The 19,970-nt window shown below is 49.4% G+C and overlaps 1 protein-coding gene across 3 annotated transcripts in view; it reads left to right on the forward strand.

Annotated features, from left to right (window-relative positions):
- The first annotated feature begins 5,780 nt into the window (after positions 1–5,780).
- The window catches only part of LOC119955838, a 43,892-nt gene continuing 29,702 nt past the window's right edge, over positions 5,781–19,970 (forward strand). For all 3 annotated transcript variants that reach the window (XM_038782439.1, XM_038782438.1, XM_038782440.1), the window contains exons 1-2: positions 5,781–5,990; positions 10,798–10,964. In XM_038782439.1, the coding sequence (XP_038638367.1) occupies positions 5,901–5,990; positions 10,798–10,964 (257 nt within the window). In that variant the 5' untranslated portion in view covers positions 5,781–5,900. The remainder of the gene's footprint in view (positions 5,991–10,797; positions 10,965–19,970) is intronic.

Below are 19,970 nucleotides of genomic sequence, written 5' to 3' on the forward strand. Positions count from 1 at the left end.
TTGTACCAAATTTTAGCAGTGTGGTCGCTCCACTGACGGACTTGCTCAAGAAGCATAACAAATTTCAGTGGACAGCAGAGTTTCAACAGGCATTTGACAGCCTGAAGGCTGTGTTAAACACTGCTCCTGTGTTAGCCATCCCAAATTATACCAAACCATTCAAAGTGGCTGTTGATGCGAGTGACGTGGGTGTAGGAGCGGTGCTTCTACAAGACGACGACAAAGGGCTAGAGCGGCCTATTGATTATTTTTCAAAGAAATTGAATTCTCACCAGAAGAAGTATTCAATGATTGAGAAGGAAACTTTGAGTTTGGTGCTGGCTTTGCAACATTTTCACATTTATGTGACCAGCAATCCGTCTGACAGCATTATATATACTGATCATAATCCGTTGACGTTTTTGGAGCGATTCCGAAATAACAATGCAAGGCTGTATCACTGGAGTTTATTGTTACAGCCATTTCATTTTAAAATAGTACATGTCGGAGGACAGGAAAACGTGATAGCCAATGCTTTGTCACGAATGTGATGAATAGAAGGATTTCAGTTGGAGGAAGAATTTTTTTAAATGGACTATTATTATACCTGTTTACATGTGTTAATTTTTGCAACGATAAAGTATATTTACAGTGTGCATTTCTTAAAGGATGGTGAAAAGGTGAAAAATGAAACCATCTTGAAGTTGATGGTTATTTTTTTTTTCTTCGGGGGAGGTGTCATGAGACTAGCTTTAAGAAATGGCCAGCTGCTCATGTTACTGCAGTGATGTCAGAGTGTGGGTGGAGCTGAGCTCTGGTTCTGCTTTTTAGTTTCACTTTGAGAAAAAGCTTGGGTGTGTCTGGATTTTCCTGTGAGCTGCAGCTGAAGTTAAACAAAGAGCTGTCCTGTTGATCTCTACCATCCAAAGACTATCTCTGGATCATTTGGGGTGAATTCAGAATTATAAATGTTCTCAATAGTGAATGTGAACCTAATGTGCTCCTGTTTAAAGGTTTCTTAAGTCTTTTGGATGTTAAAAGGACAGCTTAAAGGATTACTTAGTGTTGTATTCTTTGGGGGTTATCTTTGAATTAATGGTTGCTAAAATAGTCACTGTTTGTTTTAAAAAGGTTAACTTGAGTTCATAGAATAAACATTGTTTTGTTTTTTAAAATACTGGTCCATTTCTGCTGTACCATACCTGTAGAATGAGCCGTGGCTCCCCATATTACAATCTATTAAAAGTTGTGGGTCAGATGAACTCCATGATACACTTTGGGATTCTCTAAACCCTGACCCATAACAGAAATTCATCCCAAGGAGGAGGAAACATGCTAAGGGGAGGACAAGGCATCCATAGCTGACGAGGGATGTTAAGGACAGCATAAAGGCTAAAGAAAAAGCATACAAAATGGCGAGGGTTAGTGGGAAATCAGAGGAATGGGAAGCCTTTAAAAGCGAGCAGAGGACAACTAAAAACGCAATAAGGGGGGAGAAGATGAAGTATGAGTACAAGCTAGCTAGTAATATAAAGGAAGATAGGAAGAGATTTTTTCAATTTATAAAAGGTAAGAGAGAGGCAAAAATAGACATTGGACCACTAGAAAATGTGGCTGGAGAAGTAATAACAGGAAATGGCAGACAAACTGAATAGTTGCTTTACATCAGTCTTCACGGTGGAAGACACCAATGGGATGCCAGAGCTCCAGGAGAACAAGGGAACAGAGGTGACTGCAGTGACCATTACTAAGGAGAAGGTTCTGGGGAAACTGAAAGGTCTGACGGTGGATAAGTCACCTGGACCGGATGGACTAACCCCAAGGTCCTAAAAGAGATAGCTGAGGAAATTGTGGCGGCATTAGTGATGATCTTTCAGGAATCACTGGAGGCAGGAAGGGTCCCAGTGGACTGGAAGGTGGCGAATGTAACACCACTGTTTAAGAAGGGAGGGAGGCAGAAGGCGGGAAATTATAGGCTGGTTGGCGTGACTTCAGTCATTGGTAAGATTTTAGAGTCTGTTATTAAAGATGAGATCACGAAGCAGTTGGAAGTGCATGGTAAAATAGGACTGAGTCAGGCTTTGTCAAAGGGAGGTCGTGTCTGACAAATCTGTTAGAGTTCTTTGAGGAGATAACAAGCAAGTTAGACGAAGGAGAACCAGAGGACGTGATTTATTTAGATTTCCAGAAAGCCTTTGACAAGGTGCCGCATAGGAGACTGTTAAATAAGTTAAGAGCTCATGGTGTTCAGGGTAAGATCCTGGCATGGATAGAGGATTGGCTGACTGGCAGAAGGCAAAGAGTAGGGATAAAGGGGTCTTTTTCAGGATGGCAACCGGTGGCTAGTAGTGTGCCTCAGGGGTCTGTGCTGGGACCACAACATTTTCCAATATACATTGATGATCTGGAAGAAGGTGCTGAAGGCACTGTTGCTAAGTTTGCAGATGATATAAAGATCTGTAGAGGGACAGGTAGTATTGAGGAAGCAAGGGGGCTGCAGAAGGACTTGGACAAGCTAGGAGAGTGGCAATGAAGTGGCAATGAAATACAATGTGGCAAAGTGTGAGGTTATGTCCTTTGGAAGGAGGAATCTAGGCATAGACTATTTTCTAAATGGAGAAATGCTTTGGAAAGCAGAAGCACAAAGGGACTTGGGAGTCCTTGTTCACGATTCTCTTGAGGTTAATGTGCAGGTTCAGTCGGCAGTTAAGAAGGCAAATGCAATGTTAGCATTCATGTCAAGAGGACTAGAATACAAGACCAGGGATGTACTTCTGAGGCTGTATAAGGCTCTGGTCAGACCGCATTTAGAGTATTGTGAGCAGTTTTGGGCCCCATATCTAAGGAAGGACGTGCTGGCCTTGGAAAGGGTCCAGAGGAGGTTCATAAGAATGATCTCTGGAAGGAAGAACTTGTCATATGAGGAACATTTGAGGACTCTGGGTCTGTACTTGTTGGAGTTTAGAAGAATGAGAGGGGATCTTATTGAAACTTACAATATACTGCGAGGCCTGGATACAGTGGACGTGGAGAGGATGTTTCCACTTGTAGGAAAAACTAGAACCAGAGGACACCATCTCAGATTAAAGGGATGATCCTTTAAAACAGAGATGAGGAGGAATTTTTTCAGCCAGAGCGTGGTGCATCTGGGGAACTCTTTGCCGCAGAAGACTGTGGAGGTCAATTCACTGAGTGTCTTTAAGACAGAGATAGATAGGTTCTTGATTAAGAAGAGCATCAGGGGCTATGGGGAGAAGGCAGGAGAATGGGGATGAGAAAATATAAGTCATGATTGAATGGCGGAGCAGACTCGATGGGCCAAGTGGCCTAATTCTGCTCCTATGTCTTATGATCTTATGGTGTCCAGGGATACCAATAAGGTGGCCTTTACTTTGTCCTCTACCAGGTGCAGGCTGTCTTTATCGACCCGGTATCCGAGCTATGTTACCTTGCCTGCTGGAAACACACACTTTTGCCGCATGAGGCGGAGAATCACTATAGGACTTTCTCTAAGTTTGCCAGGTGTTCTTTTATGGTGGCCCCTGTGATTAACACATCATCCAGATACATTGCCACCCTAGGCAGCCTTTGAAGGATATTTCCCATTATGCGCTGGAAAATGGCACACGCCAATGAGACTCCAAAAGGCAAGTGTCATGTGAGTGTCCCTTTAAGAAAGGTTTTGTTTGACCACATGGCTTGTAGCTCTGCTTCAGTGATGTCATTTGTGGGTGGAACTGGGCTGTGGCTGTCAGGTGAAAGAGGGTTTAGGGTTTTGGTTTCCTTTTCATTTTGTTGCTTTGGACTGCGGAAGGAAAAAACAGTGTTTCCCTGTTTTCATTTTAAAGCTGTTCCAGTGAACTGAAAGCACATTGGGTGTGGCAAACTGCCTTGGTAACTTTAAAGATAGAGTTGCTTTCCAGAAGGAGTTTTGAATCTGCTGGTTGGAGGCTGGAGCTCAGGGAAAGGACCAGTCCCATTGAAGTGAGATTACAGTGTGCTGGCCCTTTAAAGGGATTTTGGTTTTATTGGATTTTGTATTGAATTGGAACAGCTAAGGGGGATTCATTAAGAGTTATATACATAGATTACTGTAGCTGGTGTGTGTTTTTTCATGTTTGTAATTGAAAACAACTTCTTGCTAACTGTTTTATATATGTTAACTACATTCTGATAATAAACTTTGTCTTGATAAAAGCGCCTAGGAAGTCTGATGAATCACAAGTGAAGTGAAGGCTCTTGTGCTCATCCTAGCCAAATTCAACATAAACGTTATAGGTCAGGTGAGCTTCATAATACACTGTGGAGTTTCTAAGCCCTGTCCAATAACACAAGGGTATTCATATAACCCTTATGTCTGTTGATGTTGACATATTTTCTGGATGCATATTGAGCACCAGCTGGAGGTACAACTGCCTATTGTCCAGCTTGTAAATTTGTGGCCTCCAGCCATTTTTGCATACAAGTCTTCGATGCCCGGCATGGGGTATCGGAAGGCTCTGTTGATAGTAATTTATAATCTCTACAAAGGCAGACCACCTTGTTGTGCTTTAGTACCAGGACCACTGGCGCAGTCCATTCTACAAATTGTACCAGGCATATAATGCCTAGGCTCTCCAGCTGCCCAGGTTCGGCCTCTACTTTGGTGAGCAAGGCATAGGGGACTGGTCACGTTCTGAAGTACTTAGGTAGGGCCTCCCTCCGGATCTATGTCGATATTTGCCCTTGCTTCTTTGATTTTGCCGAACAATTGAACATGAACTCAAGATTTCAATCATGGTGTGTTATCATATGGTGTATTATCACTTCTTGCTGTTTGTGGTAAACCACTGTAGTGCATTGTGTTGTGTTGTTACATGACTGGGCTTGTCCCGGCTGGCTCCGCCTGTGGCTCCTCCCCTCAGGCTCATGTATAAAGGTGGCTAGTCTCCGCCTCCGACCTAGTTCGGGACCAGAGGCCAGGAGACTTGCTGTTTAGTGTATTAAAGCCTCAGTTACGTTCATCGCTCGTCGTGTGTTTATTGATGGCATGCCACTGTTATTGACTTTTCAGCACCCTTTGCAAGCAGCTACATCTACCCACACTCAAACAGACAGGCAATATTTGGTTGGCCAAGATTTGTCCAAAATATCTGTGCGACCAAATTTTTCTCAGTGTATATTTGAGATTAGTTTTGGAGGGACGCCTTTTATACCAGTTAAAATAAGATGTAGCACCAGAGTTGGGTCCATATTAGGTTAGGTGGATTGGCCACGGTAAGTTGCCAATTAGAATCCAAAAGTTAGGTTGGGTTAGGGAGATAGGGCGGGCAGGGGGCATGAGCCTAGGTAGGGGGGGTGCTGTTTCAGAGGGCTTAATAGGCCGAATGGCCTCCTTCCGCACCGTAAGGATTCTATGATAATGTTACACAAGAATATTCTTTCAATTCAACTTTCTCAGATCTACGTGAAAAATGTGCCATCAGTTGTGTGACAGGCAGATTGAGCTAACGTCGGGGGGCAGAGAGCAATGGCGGGGTTGTGGTGGAGGCGGGCCTCTCTCTGTCACCTCATTGACGGCTCCCGCGAACATGGGTGTTTTTCTTTCTCAGTTCTAAATTGAAAACTTACGTTTTCGATGGATGAATTGGCCCGCCCACAGAAATGCAAGCATCAATTTTTTTGCACATGGCAAAATGACAGCGAAAATCTGCCCCCCCATCCCACCCCGCCCCGCGTGCAAATCCACGCTAAAAAAAATCGAACCGGGCGTCCGTTAGTGCGCGCGAGCGCCGTTACCATGGCGACGCCAACACGCTCGAGCGGCTGGGGCCGGCGAACATTCGGGAGCAATTAGCCCGTTCGGAGAGCGAGAGAGTTCGGCGCCGCCGCCGCCGCTTGAACTAAATGATAACAGCTTTCCAGCGAAGAGCGGAAATCCGATGGAAAAATGCGCAGAAATTAAACGCGGGCGGAGAACTTTGCTGAGCTGCAGAGAAGTACGCGGGAATCCGGCAGCGCTGTACAGAAAGGTATAACCGAGTGCCCCGCGGGGAACAGACAGGAGGACTTCAGGTCACACTCAGCTGAACTCCCCCCCCCCCCCCCCCCAATCTCTCTCTAAAGTTCCTTCTGTCAGTGAAAGCTACCAATTTATCTATTTTTCAGTCTGGTAAGTTGAAGCAAAAATGAAAGCCTTGCATTTATATAGCGCCCTTCACCACCCCAGCATGGGCATGGTCGCACATCAACTGCAGATTCATGGAGTGGAACCCCTTGGACACATCCGTTTATATGTCGGGTTTGTGTTCAGTCGAAAACTCCGTCCACCAATGGCAATGCCAAGTGCCCATTCCTTCTCTTTTTCTCTGGTCATAGAGAAGACATGCGTTCCTGAGAGTGTGTTGACAACGGGGCAGGATTTGCGGACTTTCACGACACCTGGATTGATTGAGCGACCTTTAAGGGACTAACACCGGCGCCATGTCGAACACAATCGATTCCAATGAGAAACAGTGTGGGATTCGCGATTCACACTCAGGAGGCTGACAAGCTGCAGCCGCGTATACAAACTTCACTCTCCACACACACCAGCCCAGCCAACAAGATGGTAGCGAGGAGAGTGGCACCCCGTTTTACAGATGCCGAGCTCAAGACCCTGTTAGACACCGTGGTGGAGAGACGCGTGCCCTGGCCCAGGAAGGAGGCTGCCAGCCAGCGCTGTTTCCCTGCCTGGGCACAGGTGGCAGAGGCTGTCAGCACCAACATCAACACAGTCAGGACCGGATAGCAGTGCCGAAAGAAACTGCACAATCTTCTCAGGGCAGGCAGGGTGAGTAGGCAGCACCACCACTAGAACCAACCGCTATCCCACACACCCATAAGCACCCCCCCCCCCCCTCCTCAGAAGAAGGCAGCCCATAACCACCGGTGGCATGAGAAGACTGGAGGGGGGCCGCCGGACCTGCGTCCCCTCACCGCAGCTGCCCCTCACCGCAGCTGCCCTGGATATGGTCGGAAGGCTCAAAGAAAGGGCAGTCACCAGGATGGAGGAAAGCATCAGGTGAGGAAGTAAGACTTTGCTGCATTGCGGTTCCCCGTGATATGTGTGTCACTCCACCCACACCCTCGCTCCTCCACCCTCTCCGGCCTGCAGGCTAAACATGCGTCTTGTCCTGTGTCTTGAGATGGGCCCTTCTGGTGTCTCCCGACCCCAGCCACTGCCCGAATCCCAGGTGCTGACCCGCGACATGACACCGACACGGTCATAGACCCGAGGCCTAGGACACTACAGTGCTCGAGACCGAGGATGACACAGATTTCCTGCCATATCTGTCTCCAACACCCTCCACCATCCTAGAGACGCTCATCTCGGTTGGGCGTGTAAATGAACCTGGTGCGCGCTACACACATGCTCCTGTACAGAACGTGGACGTTGAAACTCCCGAGGGGGTGGACGGTTGGAGGGTAGGCTGATCCCAGGGCCGTCCAGACGGGTTTCGGACTCCTAGAACGGTCAGTCCCATCAATTGTGGAGATGCAGTCGCAGAGGCAGGAACTGCATGAGGGGTTGTCTGCGAGCATGCAGCATCTGCAGGTGAAGGGGTCCAAAATCATGCATGAGCAGGAGATGGCCCGGCCATACGTGCCAGACTAATACCGCACAGATGGCGTCCGCAGTGGAGGCTTTGGGGCAAGGGTTCCGCCCATAGATCAGCATCTCCATGGCTTGGAGCAATCTGTGCACCTGGTGGCTGAAGCCCAGGACAGGGCTGCCCTCTGACAGACAGCCATGTGCCAGAGTCTCCTGGACATTGCAGCGGCAGTCCTGAGCGTGGCCGAGTCACAGAGGGTCATGGCTGAGAGTATCGGCTGCATTGCCCAGGTGCTGGCTGACATGGTGCAGACACAGCGGGAGATGGCGCAGGCACTGGCTGATGTGGCACAGACGCAGACAACGGTGGCACAGTCACAACGTAATGTCCACCTAGACCGTAGCGTTAGGGCGCATAAGACCAGAAAAGTAGACACCAGTTAAGTTGGCATGGGTGCAGGGCACAGTTTAGCGATCGGGACTAGGGCACAAATCTGCATAAATGTTCTCACATTAAACGGCTGTGCGCAATGTCACAACCTGCCTCGATGCCCTGTCAAAAGGGAGAAGGGTGTGAGGGGTGGGCTGCTCCGGGTGGCCATAGAATATAGAACATAGAACATACAGTACAGAAGGAGGCCATTTCGGTCCATCAAGTCTGCATCGACCCACTTAAACCCTCACTTCCACCCGATCCCGTAACCCAAGATGCACTCTTGCGGGGGGGGGGGGAGGGAATGTTCAAACGTTGGAGTGGGTTTGGCTCAGGAACCACAGTTCAATCAATGTTCGTCACTCCGGTGTTCCCAACTCCACCACCCCAGGAATTCAATAGGACCATGTGATGGAATGGACAGGTCGCATGCAGGGATCATACAGGTGGATGTTGGAAAGTGCTACCCTAGGCAGGAGTCAGAACGATGCGAAGCACCAGAGCTCATCGCCGAGTGGGATATCATCATCCTCTATCCCATGGACCATACCCGCTGTTACTGCCAACCCAGGGTCTGCACATTGTAGTGCAGCAGGTATGTATCAAGGACGGGGTTGCAGGCGGATAGGGTGGATGCGGTGTCCGTCCCTCACCCCAGTCGGTGCACCTGAAGGTAATCAAATTGTCCTGTGTGCATTGGACCTGGTTGTGCGGCCTCTCGTGCCTTTCCAGGCCCCAGGCCCTGTCCAACCTTGCCCTTCCCTGCATCCTCCTCGTCAGACGAGGCCTGGCATTCATCATCCTTCTCCAGCACATTGCTCCTCTGCTGTGCGATGTTGTGAAGGATGCAGCAAGCCACAACGATGCACCAGAGAATTGTGATTTGGTGTGAAACCGGCGCCCGCCACAATTTCGGTATCAAAATCGATTCTCCACCCAATCGTGTTTCCCGATTCTGGTGCCGGCCGAGGGAGAGTTCCGCCCATGAAGTCTCATGTCCTGACACAAATGTGATATTGCAATCAGTTATTAACTTACAGGTTGACTCCAAATAAAAAGACTAAGATGCTGTAGCTGACCTGTGACAGCATATTAAAAACACGCCAACATTCCAAGAAGCTGTCAGCATTCTGGAGTAGCATCTCCTGGGAGTATCTAATGCTGAGTAAAACAAGCATTTTGTTGCTATTGCCGTTCACGACGACCTACATGTGCGAGGTTGGATTTTCCATTCTCACAAAGATGAAGAAGGCACAAAGGAACTGGCTGAACTCTGCACCTGATATGCGCATTGCCCTCTCTACCTGTGAATCTGATTGGAGTGAGTTCACGAGGACCAAGCAAGCTCCCTTTTCGCATTAAAGATAAGCAAATATGACGTGGGTCGCAAAGGTAGGCTGGTTGGTAAAACGAGTCCTGGGAAGAAAAGTTTGAAAAAACACTGGTGTATATGCTGTTTCTGCTGTATGGCATGTGATCCTGTGTTGTAGCTTCACCAGGTTGGCATCTCATTTTTAGGTGATAAAAACTGGAAAGCACAGCAGGCCGGGCAACATCTATGGAGAGAAACAGAATTAACATTCTGAGTCTGAAATAACTCCTTTGGAGCAGGCCTGAAGAAGAATCATACAGCCACAAAGCTGCCATACCTGTTGGGTTTTTCCAGCATTTTCTGTTTTTACTACAGATCTCCAGTATCTGTGGTATTTTGCTTTCATTTTTAGGTATGCCTCATTCTTAGGTAGCGCTCCTGGCATGCCACATGACTGCTTCATTTCACTCGTCTGTCTATTCCCCTCTGAAGTGTTATCTCTAATCTGTAACACACTTCAGCCATTTTGTTTCATTATACTGTTCTATGTTTTATGTATGTGTCCTTAACTATTTAAAAATGCAGTTCAACAAAATGTTTTCTGAACAAGACTAAAAATCGTTGTGGTTTTAAAAAAAATAAAATCACAAATTTCCATGAATTAAAGGAGAAAAAGTCGAGGGTCCTGGAGAGTGTTTTATCACATATAAAGTGTTTTGCTTCCCATCCTCACCATGCATAGAAAAATAAGATTTAAAACAAATTCTTCCTTGATGGTGAAAGTATATTTTAATATTCATTCATGTTGAACACCTATAAATTTGATTTGTGAATCGGACTGGATTACAATGGAAGGACGTTGGGTAAAGATTGTCCGGGAACAAAACTTCAGAACTGTCAAAAGCATGTCGCTTTAAGAAATGTTTGGCTGCTCATATTACTGCAGTGATGTCAGAGTGTGGGTGGAGCTGGGCTGTCTGTCAGCTTTTAACTTTAGTTTTAGGCTGTTTGCTGCAGGGTGTGTTTTAGTTTCGTTTTCAGTGTTGGAGCTGATGCCAGACAGAACAAGAGTACTGTTGATCTCTCTGCCATGAAAAGCCTATCTCTTGATCATTTGATGAATTCAGAATTATTAATGTTTTCAGTAGTGACTTTAACCTGATGTGCTTCTGTTAAAGGTTTTGTTTTTAAGTCGTATGGATGTTAAAAGGAAAGCTTAAAGGATTACTTAGTGTTGTAGTCTTTGGGGGTTGTATTGGAATTGATGGTTGCTAAGATGTTCACTGTAAAGGTTAACTTGAGTTCATAGGAAAATACTTTTCCATTTCTGCTGTACCACACCTGTAGAGTGGGCCGTGTGCTCCCCATACCACAATCTATTAAAAGTTGTGGGTCAGGTGAGCTCCATGATACACTTGGGGTTCTCTAAACCTGAGCCATAACAAGAACACATGAACATATATAATTTGCATTCATAAATTATTTTATTTCTTTTTATAGAGCCAGTTAAATTCTTCTGTAAACTGTGTACAAACCTTCGCACCGATCAAGCCAACAGTCTTTAAAGTTGACATTAAGAACAAGTATGAAATTAGAGCAACAGAACAATGCCCATTTTTCAAACAAGCTCCTGATTCTTCTCAACCAAATCTAGGTGAAGTAACATGGTAAGTAACCAATATAGTCATTTTTATTTTGTAAAAATGAGAAACTCTTAAGTGTGATGCACATTTAAATTTTATGGCTCTAAACATTGTAAATAGGTCATTTTCATATCATATTTTGGATACTTAAATTTGGCAGGACAGGCCACAGTACTTCAGGCAGATGATTGACCTGTTTAACTGGTTCAGGTGTATACTCATCATCGAGTTATGCCGTCTCATAACTTGAGTTCATGGGATGTTCATATAGGAGGAAAATGAAAACAATTAAGCCATCTAGAATATAGCCTATGTCAATGTAATACATGACTGGTTTCTGATCTACGGCGCAATTTTCAAAGAAAATGACCAGGTGTAATTGTGGTGGGGAAAACCGGTGCGATTCCCACCAGAATGGCCAGCCTGAAACTGATCGCAATCTTCCGACACAGTACAATAAATGAAACCCCATGCAAAACACGCTGAGCTGGAGTCTCCAGGCATCTAATTCGCCTGACCTGGGGCTCAGCTGTGCACTGCAAACAAGGAGGAGCTATATTAAAACAGCCCCTCTGCGCTCACTCCCAGTCATACCAAGAGGATGACAGCGTAGATCTTTGCTTCATGGAGGGAGACCTGAACAGGCTTCTGGATGCCATGGATGAAAGACAGGGCATCCTGTACCCCTTTGTGGTGAGACTCATCCCACCTGGGATGTGGTGGCAGCTGCAGCCAGTGCCAGCAGCCTGACCAGGAGGACCGGGGTCCAATGCGGAAAGAAAATGAATGACCTCCTACAAGCCGGCAGAGTGAGTTCCCACTTGTCTCTTCCTGGCATGAGTACCATCAGTCACCCCTGGAATGTCACCAGTAATCCACTCGTGGCCACCTCGCAGCCTCCCAACACTGACCTCCCAACATCTTACTCAAAAACAATCCCCCCAGCACCCCCATCATAATCCTTTTCGGTGAGGTGTCCACATATGACACTTGCTGCACACCTTTAACCCGCTAAATGTCTAGGTCACAATATCTTCTTTGTGCCCAGCAGGCAAAGATAGCCTGTAATTAAAGGAAGAGGGAGAAGACGGATAGGGGATTCCCAAGTTACTCCTCACCCCCTATGAGTGATTAATTATTAATTTTTAATTATTGCAATTTAGCGTGACCAATCCACTACTCTGCACGTATTTTGGGTTGTGGAGGTGAGACCATGCAGACACGAGGAGAATTTGCAAACTGCACATGGACAGTGACCCGGGGTTGGGGTCGAACCTGGGTCCTCGATGCCGTGAAGCAGCAGTGCTAACCACCGTGTCACCGTACCATCCCGAGTTTGCACTTTCTCCCCATAGAACATAGAACAGTACAGCACAGAACAGGCCGTCCGGCCCTCGATGTTGTGCCAAGCAATGATCACCCTACTTAAACCCACGTAACCCGTAACCCAACAATCCCCCCATTAACCTTACACTACGGGCAATTTAGCATGGCCAATCCACCTAACCCGCACATCTTTGGACTGTGGGAGGAAACCGGAGCACCCGGAGGAAACCCACGCACACACGGGGAGGACGTGCAGACTCCACACAGACAGTAACCCAGCCGGGAATCGAACCTGGGACCCTGGAGCTGTGAAGCATTGATGCTAACCACCATGCTACCGTGAGGCCCCATGTATGCGTTGATTTCCTCCGGGTGCTCCAGTTTCCTCCCACAGTCCAAAGATATGCAGGTTAGGTGGATTGGCCATGTGTCCAAAGATGTGCAAGTTCGGTAGATTGGCCATCCTAAAAGATTGACCCTTAGTGTTCCAGAGATGTGCAGGTTAGGTGAGGTTAAGAGTATAGGGTGGGGAATGGGCCTAGGTAGGGTTCTCTTTCAGAGGATCGTTGCAGATTTGATGGGTCGCATGGTCCCCTGCACTACAGCAATTCTATGATTTTATGAAATACACTAGGCTTTTTGGAGAATTATTGGCTAATGGACTTTTATTTATATTGAGAGGGTTCCCCGGGGAGTGGATAATTAGAGTAATTGTGTTCAGTTTAGTAAGACGGTGCAGTTAATGGGAGGAGGCAGGGACTGAAGAAATCAGTTGTTGAGGTTTTCCGAGTACGTTTGTGGCTGGAAGGGAAGCTGAGACACTTTTTAACGAATACAGCCAGAGATTCTGCATTATTATGGCAGTGTGTCAGATCTCTTTCTTGCAAGCAGTCTCAAAAGATCTCTTTACCTCAAAGTGGAGTATCAAAGACATCTCTTTACAGGAAGTATTCCTGAGTCTGCTAACTGTATTCAAAAGTGGATTGTGACCTGAGATGGTTTTGCAGGTGAATGAAAATAAAGGTAGCAGCTAAGCTGTCATTCTATTGATTAGCATTGTTTAAAGGATAATTGTAAGCTATTTTAATGATGTTAAAGATTTTTTTTAAATTATTTTTTTAAACATTTTTTTTCCAATTATGTGACAATTTAATGTGGCCATTTAGCGTCGCCAATCCACCTACCCAACGCATCTTTGGGTTGTGGGGGTGAGACCCACGCAGACATGGGGAGAATGTGCATACTTCACATGGACAGTGACACCGGGCCATGATTGAACCTGGGTCCTCAGCGCCTTGAGGCAGCAGTGCTACTAACCCCATGCCACCCCGCTAAGCATATTTCAATAACGTATTAGTAATAATGTTTGTTTTAATATACCATAGCACTATTTTGCATGAAACCATTCCTGAAGTGAGGTACCCTTTCCTCACAATCTTCAAAACTAAAATTAAATATTTGGGTTTCTTTCCAGTATCCCAGCAACAATTGGGATCTGGTATGAGACCCGCCAAGATCAACTATGGCTATAGGATGTGGAAGGCAGCAGGCCACTGATGTGCATCCTGGGGTCACACCTAGATGTAGCAGTAGGCCTCAGAGGATTAAGAAGTTTTAGGAGCAGAGTGGCATGGGTAAAGTCAGACATAATTCAAAAGGGACTAGATAATATAGCACTGTAACAATTCACAATATTAAAGATTCTCGCACCTCAAAGCCACAACACCTCTGTTTTTGACCCCTATCCCACAGGTAGGGAATATCTCCCAATCTGAAGTCAGATCCTCCTGGAGGACCTCCATAGTAATCCCACAGAGACAAACATCCTGCAAACATTGCTTCTTCACTCAATGAACCCTTGCCCTTGCCTCCTTCCCCCCTTGGCAAAGTGGGACAAAGAAATGAACCTCCGACTGTTACTCAGAAATGAGCCTAGGAGTCGGATGTAAGCCAAACCTGAGGAGCATCACAGGGGCACTGCCAGACCAGAACTGGCAGCAGAATCGCATCTTCAACACCCCAATGCACCACTCAATCACTGTTCAGGTGTCACTTGAGCTTTATTATCTCAGTATCAGGCTTCTGTACTGGCATCATCAGCCATGACCTCAACGGGTCCCCCATCCTGGCAATCTAGAGAGGTTTGCCCTCGAAGACCCTGGAGAGGGAGTGCCCCAGGTTGTAGCTAACATGCACGCTTCCTGGGTCGTGTCCACACATGTATGATGTTGAGGTGATGGTCACACACAAGTTGGACATTCAGGGGGTGGAACCCCTTTCAGTTGACATAGGGCATTCCCAGTTCCAGGCCCCGGTGCTCTTAAGGTAACATGCGTGCTGTCAGTGGCCCCCTGGACCTGAGACATCCCGTCGATGGCAGCGAATCCTGCAGCCCGGGAATCTTGATGGGCTTGGTCCAGGTCAAAGTGAATGTAGTCAGAGGCCTGGGCATACAGAGCATCCATCACCTCTCTGATCCGCTCGTGTGGCACTTCTCAATCCTCAGCCCACAAGTCCCTGCTGAAGCCTTGAAATGACCCAATGACAAAAAGGTTCAGGGCTGCCATAAGCTTCATGACCACCAGGAGCGGATGTCCTCCTCTACAAGGTGCCAGGTCCATAAGGATGTGACACGCTCCTTTGGTCAACTGGAGTCTTTGGGCTGAAATTCTCTGGCCATTCGCTGGTGGCGGGATTCTCTGGTTTCTCGGTGGCATGGGGTGGCTTCAATGAGATTTCCCATTGACCACGGTGGGAGCAGAGAATCCCACCACCGGCGAAGGGTGCACCACCTCTCGCCACCAAGAAATACACAGCTGGGTAGACGGAGAATCCCGCCCATGGTGTTCAACAGCTCGTTGAAGGACAAGCGGGTCCTGTACACCTGGGGTCTTCTTTTTCCGCTGTCTTTTTCTAATTATTACAAACGTGTGTAAAAAGAACAGTAACATAAACAACACACTCAATAACCTCACTATCTACAGTTTGTACAATTTGTACCCCCTCCCCCACGGCTTTCAAGGATCTGAGGATCTGCACGCCCAGATCTCTGACGTTCTAGAGTTTTGCCATTTACGGTATATTTCCCCCTCTATGTTAGACCTACCAAAATGCATTACCTCACATATGTCTGGATTAAACTCCATTTGCCATTTTTCTGCCCAAGTCTCCAACCTATCTATGATTAGCTGTAAAATCTCTGACAATCTTCAACATTATTTGCCACTCCACCAACCTTGGTGTCATCTACGGACGTTCGAATCAGACCAGCTACATTTTCTTCAAAATCATTTATGTATACTACAGACAACAGAGGCCCAAGCACAGATCCCTGAGGAACATCACTAGTCGCAACCTTCCATTCAGAAATACACCCTTCTACTGATACCCTTTGCCTTCTGTGCCTGAGCCAGTTCTGTATCCACCTTACCACCTCACCTCTGACTTCAACTTTTGTACCAGTCTGCCACGAGGCACCTTGTCAAAGACTTTATCGAAGTCCATGTAAACAACATCCACTGCCATCCCCTCATCAACCATCTTTGTCTCCTCCACAAAAAACTCGATCAAGTTAGTGAGGCACGACCTCCCCTTCACAAAACCATGCTGCCTATCGCTAATGAGTCCATTTGTTTCCAAATGTGTATAAATCCTGTCCCTGAGGAATCTCTCCAATAATTTTCCTACTACCGACATGAGGCTCACCGGCCTATAGTTTCTTGGTTATCCCTGCTACCTTTCTTAAACAGCGGTACCACATTAGCTATTCTCCAGTCCTCTGTGATCACCTGTAGCAGATGAGGATAGAAAGATGTCAGTTAAGGCCCCAGCAATTTCCTCCCTTGCTGCCCTCAGTATTCTGGGGTAAATTCATCAGGCCCAGGAGACTTATCTACCTTAATGTCTTTTAAAAGACCCAATACCTCCTCCTTTTCGATGTCAACATGACTCAGACGTTCCATACGCCCTACCGAAGAATCATCTTCCACAAAGTCCTTGGACTTGATTCTCCATTTCTGAGATTAAGGGCTAGCTTCTCCGATTTTGCAGCTATGTCCAGAGGAAATGTCTGGTCTTACAACCAAAATGTTAGTGCCACCCACACACCGATGCTCTGCTCTGTGGGGGACTAGCAGCCACGCCACGTAACCTGCAGATACGGATGGAAAATAATGGCCGGGTCCATGGCCGCACATGCACATGGCGGCGACCTGTGGTGGCTGCGCTGTACAACATGATGCTGGCCACACGCAGACACGACCTGCCAGATAGTGCCCCCCCTGTAACCCCCCGAACCACCCTGTCACCAGTCCCCCCAGCACCAGCCTCCCCCATCCCCCATTCCCGACTGTGGCGGCGCTGCCACACGAGGGGCGGGATTCTTCGACCCCCGCCGGGTCGGAGAATCGCCGGGGGGGTGGAGGGGGCGGCATGAATCCCGCCCCCGTCGGCTGCCGAATTCTGCGGCGCCTGGGTTTGTCGCCAGCAGCGGCCACTCAGCGATTCTCCGACCCACGATGGGCTGAGTGGCCGCTCGTTTTCAGCCAGTCCTGCCGGTGTATATTACACCAGGTATTTGCCAGCGGGACTTGGCTGCACGGGCGGCCTCCGGGGTCCTCGGGGGGGGGGGGGGGGGGGGGATCTGGCCCCGGGAGGTGCCCCCTCGATGGCCTGGCCTGCGATCGGGGCCCACCGATCCGCCGGCGGGCCTGTGCAGTGGGGGCATTCCATTTCTCCGCACTGGCGGCTGTACCAGCCCACCATTGCTGGTGCAGAGACAAACCCCTCTGCGCATGGACTGGGATGACACCAGCATATGAATGCCGCGCATGCACTAACTCGCGCCGGCCAGCGGATACCCTTCGGCGCTAGTTGGCGTGACGCCATGCCCCTTCCCCGTCGGCCGGCGAGGCGCAAACCACCTCGCCGCCAGCCTAGCCCCTGAAGGTGCGGCCCGACGCCGGAGTTGTTCACGCCACTCCTCGGCGCCGGAGTTGCCTACCCCGCCGATTCCTGCAGAATCCAGCTTGAGATCCCTAAAAACTGAGAGGACACAAGACTGACGAAATCGGGAAATCGGCCCATCGGGGGAGTGCCTCAGGTGACGTACTGAGGCCGCTCCAATGGCGTGCGGCGTACTCAGCGATTATGCCGTTTTTGAGGGGGCAGAACATCTGAGAAGCGGCACTGTCCCCGATTTCTGCATAAAAACGGATTCTCCGGCCAATCACCGAATGAGATTTTGGCGTCGGCAATCGGAGAATCCAGCCCTAAATATTGACGGCAATGGAAAGTCCATGGACTTCCACAACAGAAAAATGGGCACCACACCTGCACCGATTGCGCTGCCACTAATGGGCTAGCACCGGCATCATGTGGAACACAATCAGTTCTGATGAAAATCGGTTCTGGATTCGCCGGGTTCTTGATTGCCACTCAGGAGGCTGACAAGCCACAGCCGCACATAAACGATTCTCCCCCCCCCCCCGCCCGCTCCCCCACACACACACCATCCAGACCAACAAGGTGGCTGGAAGGAGAGCGGCCCCAAGATTTAGAGACGCCGAGCTGGAGACCCTCTTGGATGGGGTGGAGGAGAGGCGGATGACCCTAAACAACGACCCGGGAAGGAGGTTGCCAGGCACCGCCGTCCGTCATGCCTGGGCTCAGGTGGTAGAAGCAGTCAGTGCCATGGACATTGTCGCCTAGACCGGCATGCAGTGCCAGAAGAAACTCCATGACCTCCCCAGGTCGGCCAGATTGAGTTGGCAGCACTGTGCTCCGGGCATTAACCCCGCCACCCCCACACTCCCATAACCCGCTCCCAACTGCTGCTGGGGGATGGTGAAATCCCCACCCTGCCCCACATGCCAGCACCCATGTGAGCCACCATGGCCAGGTACCCTGACCACTGAGGCCACCATCTACCCAGCCCCTGAGCTGCATGCATCAGAACGTCTAACAGTGTTACTGTATTGTTCTTCCCCCTTTCTTTGCAGGAGAAGGCCACATACAACCACAGGGAACAGGAGAAGACCAGAGGGGGACCACCAGGCCTGCGGCCCCTCACCATGGCAGAGCTGAGGGCCCTGGACGTGGCCAGAGACCCGGAGGAACGGGAGGTCACCGAGGTGGAGTGCAGTCACAGGTGAGGAAGTGAGACCCCGCTGATTTGCGGTTCCCAATGGCACAAGTGTCAACCCCCACCAACACCACCCTCACCCCCACACCACCTGCAGCCTCCATCACTTAACTCCCCATCCCCACACCACCTACACCCTCCACCACCAACTTGCCACACCTCACGCCCACCCCCATTCCTCCCCCGGCCTGCAGTCTAATCGTGCATGTCGTCTTGTGTCTTTCAGGCCTGCCAGAGATGAGATGGATCCATCCGATGCCACCCGCCCTAGCCAGTGCCAGAGCCGGTGCCCCCCGGTGAGCCAAGCAGTGATGAGGAGAGCAGCCTGGACACCAACCCTCCACCCGAGACTCAGGAGACCCCAGAGCTCGGGTCGCAGGATCACAGCTGTCTCCAACACCTTCCACCATCCCAGCGACGCTCATCTCGGTTGGGCACTTTAGTGAAGAGGCTCCTGGGACACTATCCGTTGCGCACCATACAACTGATCCTGTGCAGCAGGTGGCGTTGGAACACCCAAGTGGCCAGGTGGTCGGAGGACAGGCCGACCCCAAGAGCTAGCTGCCGTTCAGACGGTCCCGGGCTTCTGGAACATCCAGTCCCATCTACAGTGTAGATGCAGTCACAGACCCAGGGACTACATGAGGGGATGTCAACGAGCATCCAGTTCCTGTGGGCGCAGGTCGAGGAGTCCAACCGCCTGCAGGAGCAGGAGCTGTTGCCACCCAAGGCCGACGCTGCACGGGTGACGTCCGCGGTGGAGGCATTAGGGGCGACAGTTTTGGCTATGGATCAGCATGTCAAAGGCCAGAGGAATTCTGTGATGGCAGTGGCCGAGGCCCAGGACAGGGCTAGGGCTGCCCTCTCACAGGCAGCCATGTGCCAGAGTCACCTGGACAGTGCAGCGGCGCTCCTCAGCATGGCTCAGTCACAGCGAACCATGGCTGAGAACGTTGGCGGCATTGCCCAGGCGCTGGCCATCGTGGCGGAGACACTGACAGTGGTGGTCCAATCCCAGAGGGAGATAGCGCAGCCTCAGACGGAGATGGTCCATCCCTGTGCTCCACAGCCATGAGCCTGCAGACCCTGGCTGAGACCAGACCAGGCTTCCAGGTTCTGGCAACACCAGGTGACGGGGTGCCTTAAGGGATGGCTCCGCTCACATCCCCGCCCCATGGAGTAGCTCAGGGACTATCGGGCACCATGAGGGTGTCCGATGATGACTCCTGTAGGAAGGTGCAGAACACCGCAGCACCTCGGGCTCCCCCCCTGTCCCTGGTGCATCTGGTGGGCAGCGGGCAGAACAAGTGGCACCTTGCCACCTGGGTCACCTGAGCAGCGGCCGGCCCATCCAGGCTTGGTCGCCCCAGAAGACACCCACCAACGGAGACCCTTGTCACAGGGCAGGAGTCACATCAGGCTGCCTCCATTCCTGCTGTACCGTCTGGGGAACCAAGTAGACATAGTGTGACCAGAACGTTAGACACGAGTTAAGTTGGCATGGGTGCAGGGCACAGTTTAGTTATAGGGGCTAGAGTACAGATCTGTCAATGTTCACAATA

The sequence above is a fragment of the Scyliorhinus canicula genome, chromosome 21 (genome assembly GCF_902713615.1).
Source record: "Scyliorhinus canicula chromosome 21, sScyCan1.1, whole genome shotgun sequence".
Lineage (NCBI taxonomy): Eukaryota > Metazoa > Chordata > Chondrichthyes > Carcharhiniformes > Scyliorhinidae > Scyliorhinus > Scyliorhinus canicula.